This window comes from Gekko japonicus, unplaced genomic scaffold (assembly GCF_001447785.1).
Source record: "Gekko japonicus isolate JY-2015 unplaced genomic scaffold, Gekko_japonicus_V1.1 scaffold3093, whole genome shotgun sequence".
Lineage (NCBI taxonomy): Eukaryota > Metazoa > Chordata > Lepidosauria > Squamata > Gekkonidae > Gekko > Gekko japonicus.
In genome coordinates, this window is record NW_015174929.1 from 42,244 (window position 1) to 53,359 (window position 11,116).

Below are 11,116 nucleotides of genomic sequence, written 5' to 3' on the forward strand. Positions count from 1 at the left end.
ACTCCTTGACCTTCCTGCTAGTACTTCAAATTCTGTTTTATTTTCATTTTATTGCATGACCAATAGTACTCAGTTGAAAATGTTGGGTTATAACCACCCAGTCTATCCACAACTACTTTATAGGACAAGATTAAGCATTCTTTTAGCCAATAGCAAATTCTTAATGTTGTGTTACATTGCAAACAATAAGCTGTGACTCCAACAAAACTAGGATTACAGAATTACAGAAACAGTAAATGCTAGAGTGGGTGCAGTATTTTTTTAAATTTCTCCCAAACTACAAAAGTAGCATATATTGCTGGCAGACTTTTAAAAAGTTATTTTATGTTTTTAAAGTTCTTCTACCTTCTATCCTGATACCATATTACATCCCTTAAACATACTCTGATCTCGTCTTGCTTTGCTTTAATACAAAAATGGCTGCCTGGGGGCAGAGCCAACCGCAAAACGTCTGCCACAGTAGTTAAATTATGCTTAACTCTGTTAGTAGGTCCTCAGTGTTTTAGGCAGAAGCTTTGTTTAATGGGATGACTTGTTTAAAAATATTTTCTAGCATACACAAAATAAATATACATATAGAGCTAGCGTCAAAAAATGCCTGTCTTCATTTTGCAGGCGTCTAATGCACTTATGCAAGGGGGGGGAGCTGATTTTTTCCTAGCTGTCCCTTTACATGAGCCCTTCTTTCATGAGCCCAGCCATTTTTAGCCTGCACTATTACTTGTTAAAATGACAGCAGGTGCTGACCAGCTCCTCTACAGATTGCAGGCGTATGGCCTTTTCTGCAGTCTGCAGGACTGCACTGTCTGGACTGAAGTAGGGTAAAATTATTACCCAAGATCTTTAATGGCTCAGAGAAAAATAATCTATTTTTATTCATGTTCCCCTGTAGTTGGGCTTTCTTTATAAGTTTGTGTGTGGCTTAACCTCCTTGGTGGCCATTTTATGGTTGTACATACTACCTTGTGTCAGAATTTCAAAGGTACCCACAGGCTGAACAATGTTGGCGAGCCCTGATTCAGAGATTTGTTGCTCATAATCCCATTTTTAAAAAAATTACTGAGTTTCTCCCCTAATATACTGTAACACTTAATATATATATTTTTAAATCTGTAGTTCCCCAAAAGCTTCTTATATTTTATCACATTCATTCAATTTCAAACAGCTTTTCTCTGTCCATCAGTTTCTAGGTTAATCTGTTCTCAGTATTCTTGAACTGTTTCCCACTTTCAATCTTTTAACACTTCCATTGATGCTGTTTGATGAGTATCTTTTTTCCTTCCTGTTTCCTTGGTATTTTTTATTTTTTTTTATTTTTTGCTTTTCAGGTCATTTAGCTTAAAAAAAGGTTTATTTTTACTTGACTACTCAGAGAGTGCATGTATTCACCCCCCATTAATAATATTGAAATAATAAACCTGTAGTTCATTAAGAGCCTCAAATAATTAACTAACTAATAAATTAGTTATGGATCAGCACAGCAGAGGGTAACCTCATCTTACAATGATTTCTAACAGATATATTCTTTAATGCCTGAGAGGCCTATGGGGAAGGATTTGGTGCTAGCTTTCTTCTTCTGCAATTTAAGAAAAACTGCAAGGCAGAGAATTTGGCTGACTGTAGCTTTATACTTTTCTGTTAGTATCTGATGATGATTAAATTATTTATATAGAATGTTTGTGTTTGAAAGCCACTTTGAACTTGTTCAGAAAAGTGGTAAACAAATAAAAATTTCCACCTATGGTAGCAAAGAACAAGATGATGGCAATTTATCACTCTTTATGAAACAAAGGTAAATTGTCCCTCTGAGTGATCCCTGATACTGTGTTTATCTATTTTCGACCGAAATCTGTATGCCAATTTGAATAAATGTTGAATGGGGAAATTGCACTGAATGTGTACAATCTATTGCTGTTTCCTGCAGAGGTAATTGTTTAGTTTATTATAACAATTAAGCTATTCAGAGGTTTCCCTAACTGATGTGTTTGCTAATTGATGTACTGCCTGTATTGATTATCTCTGTAAGTTAGTCTCTCTTACATGAAACTGTGAATACTGTTTTATGCTGACCTGGTTTAGCCAGCTGAACTGAGCTAAGGTGGTTATGTTGGGAGAATAAACAGTTAACTTTACTTATTGTACTTGGTTTGCCACACTAGTGCTTTTTCTGTGTCTGTTTTTAGTATTAAGGCTCTTTTTATGCTGCTTCTTTGACAGGCTCAAGAAAGATCAGAAAGTGGAGAGCTGGCATTTATTAAGCAGCTTGTCCGAAAGATTCTTATTGTCATTGCTCGTCCTGCTCGCTTACTTGAATGCTTGGTAAGATTATCATTACTTTAATCACTTTGGAAATTTGGATTGCTATGGAAGATCAACTGAAAGATTCTGAGGAGGGGCATGTTAAGCAATGAACTGCTGTTTTTAGAATGAGGTATAAGTGGAGAACCTGTGAGGACTCACGGGAGAGTGCAGGAAGAGTCTGATTATCGCATTTCTTTCCCTCTTGTTTTTTCTTCTTCTCCATACTTGTTTTCAGCCTATTGCCTTTCCTTCTCTCACACCCATCCACACACCTACTTACCTGTCATTTTCTGTTTGCCCTAGGCAGCCTCTGTTCCCACTCACTCACCTTTTTTTTGTTTCCTCATCTTCCAGCACCTTTCCATTTTTCTTTTTCACCTTCTCTGTTCTTCCCCTCTAAAGCTTTATCTTCTTTCTGTCCTATCTTTTCTTTCAGCTCTCTGCTCACTTGCTCACTCCCCCCACCATCATCGGCTCTCTGTTTGTCATGCCCATCGCCAACTTTCAGCTCTCTGCTGGCCTCCCTACCCCCCATCGGCTCTCTGCTTCTCTCCCCCTCTTCATTGGCTCTCTGCTGGCTTTCCCCTGCATTGTTGGTCCTCTGCTTGCCTGGGGACCCATTGTTGGTGCAGTGCCCTCCCACTCACCCCTGTCCTCAGCAGGTTCCTCCCCTGCTCTCCCCAGTCCTTGACTTAGTGTTTGCTTACCCACTTTGCTATTCTCAGTACCATGCCTACTTGCCCATTGCATCACTGGCCCTTTGGGGTTCCCCCAGGTTTGCAGGAAAATCTGTTTAGTGTCAGTATGTCCCCAGTCCATGGATTTAGGTATCTACGGATAGGGCCACACTTTGCTTTTATATATATAGATTTTTTAAAAAAATCTCTTACGTACTAGTACTATGTAAGCATTAAATCATTAAATCCCTCTCATTATCTAGGATTAACTTTGTAAAAGCTATGCAAATAGAATGTAAACATTAGAGATTTGTCACCATAGTCTTGACTACATTCATTGTTTGGTTGTTTGTGTGTGTAATAGGTATAAAAATTATTTCACCTTTAGAAAAGTTCAGAACTAGTTTTATTTTTTCTACAACCACATAAGGTTGTTAGGGCATCTTCACTTTATGTAATGAAGGTGTTGTGCACCTTCAGTTTACACAGTGAAATTAGATTACTACTACAGCTTGCTGTAATCAACAGACTTTGTGGATCATTAACAGGCTGCCTTATCTTGAGGTCAACATTGTCTAATCTGACTGGCAGCAGCTCACAGGTAGAGTCTCTTCACATCACCTGCACCCTGGTCCTTTTAACTGGAGATACTTGGGATTGAACCTGAGGTCTTCTCCATGCAAAGCTGATGCTCTGTCGTTGAGCCACAGACCCTCAGGAGAGCTAACTAAATATTCTACCTCAGGAGAGCTACCTAAATATTATTTAATGGCTGTATATTTTAGGTCTAAACATTGGTATACATTAGGGATGGGCACAAAGCAGCGCATGAAGCAAAAGTCATCACAACTTACGTTGTTTTGTGCGTTGTGATCAGCCGCTTTGGGCAATTGCTTTGTTGATGAAGCGATCCACGACTCACGACTCGAATGAACTCTGAAGGCATTAAAATGCCTTTGGAGTTACTTCCAGGTGGGGCTGTGGCCCCACGAACTTCCCAAAGCACGAACTGGTTTGTGCAATGGATAAATTTTTGGAAGTTCGTGGTTCGGGATTCATGAAAACCATGAAGCTCAATTTTTTCTGGTTCATGCCCAGCCCAGTATCCATTATTAGATTTACTACAATAAGAACATTAATTTGATTGACACAATCTGTGAATCAAGTGAAGTGCTTAATTATCTTTAAACATTACAACTATGCAAGTTGCACTTGATTGTGTAGAATGTAAATAAATTTTTTTTGCATGCCTGTTATACTATAGGATCTAAGTTTCATCTTTAGAAATCTTGTATTGCCTAGTCCTTAGAGAAGAACAAGGGGGAGTCTGGAAAGGGAAGGCTGATACAGCAGGCTGTGGTCTCATATAGGGATGGGCATGGACAAAAAAAATGCAGTTCATATCTGTTCATGGTTTATAGCCGAACCATGAATCAAATTGAACCACAATCCCTTTCAATGGGATTTGCAGAAAGCCTGAAAAACAACTGGGCGGCAGGGAGTGCCTGCTCCCTACTTCTCAGCTATTTTGGGTTTACTTGTGCAGTTCCTTTACTTTAAAGGGACTGCACAATAAAGTCCCAAATAGCTGAGCAGTGAGGAACAAGCCCCACCACTCAGCTGTTTTTGCAGCTTTCATAGGGAACAGAAAGCTGGGGTTTGAAGGGACTCAGGGTCACTTTCTGTTTTATCCACACACCTCCACAGAGTTTGATTTGCAAACTATGAACTGGGCAAAATTCATGATGAATTGTGCTTTCTGGATTGGTTTGTGCCCATCCTTAGTCTCATATAAGCAGACACAGTGGCCAACTGCAATGCCTTATCAAAATGTCCTGCCCCCTGAAAGTGGGCATGAGACATGATTATTCTGGGGGTAGTATGTGGCTGAGAGGGTTGGAGAAGCAACTGATTTCTTCAGTTCATGCTGGGCTATTTCAGGATTGAAGTCCCATTAGACAGCTTTAGTATTTCATTCGTTTCTACACTCCAGCTGTGGTCTTTTGACTTGTATGTCTAAATAGAGTTTGACCAGCTGCTAGATGGACAAGAATGAGTTTGAATCAAGCTACCCTTAGGGATGTGGCATACTAAAATGATCCAGCAGCTGGGATGCATTACCAGCTACATCACTGTTCTAATGGCTGTGAGGCGGCAAGTATGAACCTGTATATCCTTTAATGCAATGGCCTTCCATCTATGAGTTGGGAACCCCAGGGGGATTGCAAAACCCAACATGCTCAGTTGTGAGCTGCTCTGCAACCTCCATTTTTGCTGCTAGTTCAAATCTGTAGATACCAAAGGGCACTAGGCTTCCAGCCTCTCATTGTATGGCTGTTGATTAGATGAATAGGATGACAAGATGAGGTTATTTGGTGATGCAAACAGTTCCTCAGTGGCTTTTGATCCTTGCCTCATTCCTGACTTTTTGGCATATCTTCTGGTTATATTTTCTGTCCCGGACTCTCTTGCTCGATTGCCTCTGGCCCTTGTCTTGAAACCAGTGAAATCACCCTTTGCCTGTCATGTCAGTCTGAAATCATGTTGGTCCCATCTTCAATGTGTCCTGGAAAGGTTGAAGACCATGTCTCTAACATGCAGTGCAGGCATGTTACAATGTTTGGAAGACTTTATTCCTGGACTTTCTGTGTTTTTTTAAACAGGTGCCGGAACTCTGAAGAGGGAAATGAAGTTTACTGTATACTGAAAACTCATGAACTTTTAAACATTTTTAAAAGAATTTTGTCAAATAGGTGCCGGAACTCTGTTCCAGCATATTTGCCCAGGGGAAAAAAAGCCCTGCTTTATTCCATAAAATTGTAGCTTTTTCCCTGTGTTTGCTGACAGACAGTTTCAGAATTGTTTTCATAGGACTCACAACCAAATTAAGCAAATTATTTCTTTCTACAGTAATAAAAAATCTTTGTAATGAATTTCTTTTCTCCTTTCAGGAGTTTGATCCTGAAGAATTTTACTATCTTTTGGAAGCTGCAGAAGGGCATGCTAAAGAGGGACAAGGCATTAAAACTGACATCCCTAGATACATTATTAGTCAGCTGGGGTTGAATAAAGATCCTTTGGAAGGTATGAAACTTTCATGGTGTAATAATCCATTCTTAAATCAAGATGCGGGGATGTTCTTATGTTGGTTGTCATGTTCATTTCAAGACAGTTTTGTTTTGCATCATCCGATACAGTTTATTTGTTAAAATGTTGTTTATCCTTTTTGTTATCCGTTTCTTCCATCCACAAGGGATCCTCAAAGTAGCTACCTATCATAATACTGTGCTAAAACTCAGTCAGAAAGTAATAAATAACAACAAAACAAGCAGAGAGTAAACTATTCTGTTTTTATCAGTTATTTAGCAAATAGCAACCACTATTAGAAACCACAAAAGAGTTTTAGAAATATGTGAGGCAAAAGAAAGGTAAAGCATGCAGCCAGTTCATTGTTCATTTCAGAAAGGAAGACTCTGATAAAAGATGAGAAATCCAAGCTACTTAATATCTACTTTCATTAAATCTTTAAAGAAGAAAGCTGCACTAAGATACTTAAGAGTACTTACAAAAGCAAGGGAAATTTTGGGTATGGTCAGGTCATAGGCCCAGATAATGTTGATCCAAGATAATGCAGGACCATGTCAAAACATACTTGAACGATCTGGATAATTTTGATGTCATTCATTTAAGGATCCTTTAAAGGTTGGCCAGAGCTTAGTTCTAATTAAAGGAATGGCAACGTAGATTAAAAGAAACTAACAGTGTTTTAAAAAATCAGATTACTTTACCTTAAATTTTCTGTAGTTAATATAACATTATAGTTATTACCTATATTTAAAAATGCACTAGTTTAAAGAGGAATATAGTTTATTAAAGTAAAGGTAAAGGTTCCCTTGCTTGAAAGCCAGTCGAGTCCGACTCTAGGGTTGCGGTGCTCATCTCCGTTTCAAAGCCGAAGAGCCAGCGCTGTCCGAAGATGTTTCCGTGGTCATGTGGCCGGCATGACTCGGAACGCTGTCACCTTCCCACCGAAGTGGTACCTATTTATCTACTTGCAATTTCTTGCTTTCGAACTGCTAGGTTGGCAGGAGTTTATTACAATACAATAGTTTATTACAAGCATGTTATTAGCCTACACATAAAACTGAAAATGACCATTTATCCAACAGGTGCTTTTCAATGAAAAGATGAAAGCACAAGGAAAAAACAGTTGACTTCTGAGGTGAAGCAATGAAAAAGGGACAGTGTCATGTTACGTATTGCAGGCTTCCTACCATACCCAGGGACTTATAATCAAATATCTAGGAGGTACCATCATGAATGTCACCTGGATTGTATTTGGAGCCCAGATGGGTGATCTTGAATTTATATTCTATATTCCCCATTTGAACTTCACAAGGTGTTTTGTTCAAAATTGATAAATCTACAACTAAAGAGCGTAGATGTTTAATATCCATCACATGGCAAAACACTATTTTGCCTAGTTATTTTGTTTTTCAGAAGTTCTGAACCCTTACAGTCCAGTCCTATGCTCATATTATTCAGTAGACCCAACAGTCCACTGACTTCATCAGTGGGGCTTATTTTCCAAATAAGCATGCATGGGACTCAGCTTACTACTAATGCATGAATAGCCAAACAAAAATCTGTCACATTTCCCAAAGCAGATATAATCACTCAGTGCAAATATTTCTCTCAGAGTGTGTAAATTCATTCAATTCTGAGGGTTTCTGGGAAGTATTGCAGCATGAGAACCTCAAACTGCAAATTATGTATCATGCAAGTTAATATCTCTAGTAATAGTAGTTATATGCAGATATATTTAATACATAAAAACTGTTTGAGAACATTTCCAAAGATGGTCTCCACAGATATTCACACTACTATTATGCCTCTAGGAGGAGATGTTCTTTTCGACCACAGATCCTATTGTAATCTATATGGATTTGTGCTGTTATGCCAATAAAGGTTTTGTGACTGTAATATTCACACTATCACCCCCTCTTCCTGTTCTTAGGATCAGTTCAGATCTGTACAAATGTCATACAGTCTTATAGGAAAAAAAAATAACTCTCCATACCTTGACTAGATTTCTCTATCAAGACAGTGCATTTTATTTAATAACTCAAGACATTATGTAAAACATGGAAACTTTTAGAATTCGTGCTGCTTTCTCCATTGGGAATAGGGATGCCAACCTCCAGATGGTATCCAAGGATCCCCCAGAATTACACCTCATCTCCAGAATACAGAGATCAGTTCCCCTTGAGAAAATGGATACTTTGGAGCATGGACTCCATTGCATTGTACACCCACTGAAGTCCCTGTCTTCCTCAAGTTCCACCCCCAAATTTCCAGGAGTTTCCCAAACTGGAGCTGGCCATCTTACCCCCCCATCTGCCGCTGGTGGCCAGGGGGACCTGGAAACCCTATTAGGAAGTATAATATTTAATTATGGGTACATTATAGGGGACAGTTTGGTCAGTTTTCTAAAACCAGACTGTGAATAAAACAATTGAATAGGAGGCTTAAATGTAAAAGGCTCATTTTCAGTTGAAAGAAAGTTTGCTGCTTTACATCTCAATGAAACTTTTTTTCCAGCAATTGTGTTTAGGATTGAAACCCTTTACTTTTTATTTCTTTTTTTGCTATAGTATCTTTTTTGCAATTTAAATGTTGCGTGCAATTCTTAGAGATAATACCAGATAAACCTATACTGTACTTGAAGCAATAGCACAGCAGATTCATCATTTACTGGAGTCTGGTCGCTGTATTTCAGAAACATTCCCTGGGGAGAAATGTTTTCCCGTGGCTTTTAAATTACCATCTTTACCTTTTTGAATCATGAGTCTTTAGAAATGGTTTAAATCAATGAAATAAAAAGCAGATGTTTAATGGTATTTAGATGAGTTTTAAAAAATGCCTTCAGGCATTGCAAAATGGTTCCTTAACTCCTTGCTTCAAAAGCTGACTCTTGGTTTCATTCCATTACTACCTACTGTTTACAAATAATGTGTATTTCTCAGATAATGGTTATTTTGCAAAAATAATGTTTAAAACTGAACCATTTTAATTTTCTATTTATAAATATAATTTGTGGACTGAGAAGGCTGTCAAAGTACATTATAATGGCTCAGTTCCTGCGAAGACAAAAATCTCTTTCAGCATTTTGATTACACAAGCCCATATTTATAATTTGCTAGTAAAGCTTATCCAGAGTTTTACCTTGCTGATAGAGGTGGTTTTAAGAAGCAAAATGCATTGGTTTTGAAATATCCACACACACACAAACCCTAACCTTATGTTAATTATTTCGTCTACATGTTTGCTTATATGGATTGGTTCCCTTTTTGTTTGATTTTTAAAGTGAAATAGTAATCTACGTGTACATATAAAGTGGCTTTTAACCCATTTATTTTCTCTGAAGTACTGTGTATTTTAGGGATGGGCACGGACCTAAAAAGGGCAGTTCAGGGTTTGGGGCAGCCTATGAATCGAACCTTTAACTGACATAAATGGGCCCCACCCAAATCAAATTGGTCCGGCAAATTATGTTCCCTCTTTCTCCCAGCCACGGTGAACGACAGCCAGGAGAAAGGGGATGGAGACCACCCTGGAAGGGACTTCCCTTCCACCTTTCTCCCAGCTGCAGCTTGCTGTGGCCAGGAGAAAGGGGGGGATCACCCAAGAAAGGACTTCCTTTCCCCCTTTCTCCTGGCCATTGCTCGCTGCGGCTGGGAGAAGGGGCATGTATCACCTGGGCAGAGTTAAATAGCTGCCAGCCGTTTAACCCTTTGGGTCCATCACTCAGCTGTTAGGTTTAAATGGCTGTGAGCCGTTTGGTTTTTCTTCCCCTCCTTGAATGTTCAGGGAAGGCGCCTTCCCTGAACATCTGTTCCTGGGCTCTGAACTGGCCCAAGTTCAACCTGAAGTTTGCTAATGAGCCAGTTCATGCCCATCCCTAGTGTGTTTGGCTTTTTCCCCAGAGAGTAAAACATTCCTTTCATAAACATTGCATATGAACAACACAGTTTTAATTGAAGTATTTAAATAGATAATTTGCACAAATATAAAATTATCCTTTGATCATGTGGACTGCTGAATCACCATAAAATGGGTGCAACAGACACTTTGTTCATGCATCTCTTTGACTGTATCATTCTGTCTGCATTGCAAGTGATGTCAGGATGCTTGTACCACAGCAGATTTGGTGGGTCCATTGGTGTTGGGAACAAATGCATTACCGTGATTTTGTATGAAGATACCATATAGTACAGAGATCAGTGTCAAAAGCTCTATAGGCTTATAAGAGTCAACTCACCTACATAATATCCTAAACCCATTCAATCACTAAAAAGCAATTGCTTTGAAACAATCCTGTCCACCCAGGATTTGAGAATACATTCTTGGAATGGGGGTAAAGTGACCCCCTTCCCTTTCTCTCCCTCAGAGGCAAGATTTTCCCTCTGTTTCTGTTTGTCTTTCTGACTAAGCAGCCCTAGTGGTCTGTTTTCTTCTTTCCTGAAGAACTCTGGCTGTCTCAGTATGATATTTTACTGCTGGCTCAGCCCAGGAATCTGAGGGAAGGGTTGGGATCACCTTTTAACTTAAATAATTGAAAATGGCACTTGAGGCATTTTGAAATTCAAAAATTAATGAAATATTTTATTCAATATAGAGGGGAAAGGTCAGATGAAATCAGGGCTAAAATTTCTGTGGTAACTCAATATTGATAACTCTGAGGTAAAATCAGTACATGCACAGACTTTAGTTCTTATTTTTCAAGCTAATGAGAGTTTCTTAAGCTATTCAGAGTTACTTAAAATCCTTATGTTGAGAGGCTTTTTTGTTCCAGTGTTCTCAAAACACTCCAGCATACTTTCTTTGAGTATTCTCTGATTCTTTTGGTTTCCAGAAGGCTGGTACATTCTTTCTAGTACCCAAACTTTTCCTCTTGAAACACCATTACTCATCTTGAGTTTTTAACTGACTCTTGAGGTCTCTAAAGGAAGTTTCTAACCACACCAGACCAGGGATCTCTTCACTCTTCAGAGCTAATTCCCTGTTTGACTGGGTAGGGAAATTCTCCCCTCACTAGAAGACCTATCCCCTTTCTTTGGCCCAATGGGAGTCTTTCC

At 38.9% G+C, this 11,116-nt stretch overlaps 1 protein-coding gene across 1 annotated transcript in view; it reads left to right on the forward strand.

Moving 5' to 3' along the window:
- MAST4 (microtubule associated serine/threonine kinase family member 4) overlaps window positions 1-11,116 on the forward strand; it is an 86,732-nt gene that overhangs the window by 28,932 nt on the left and 46,684 nt on the right. Inside the window, exons 7-8 of the mRNA XM_015425083.1 lie at window positions 2,218-2,319; window positions 5,930-6,062. Coding sequence (XP_015280569.1) covers window positions 2,218-2,319; window positions 5,930-6,062 — 235 coding nt within the window. The remainder of the gene's footprint in view (window positions 1-2,217; window positions 2,320-5,929; window positions 6,063-11,116) is intronic.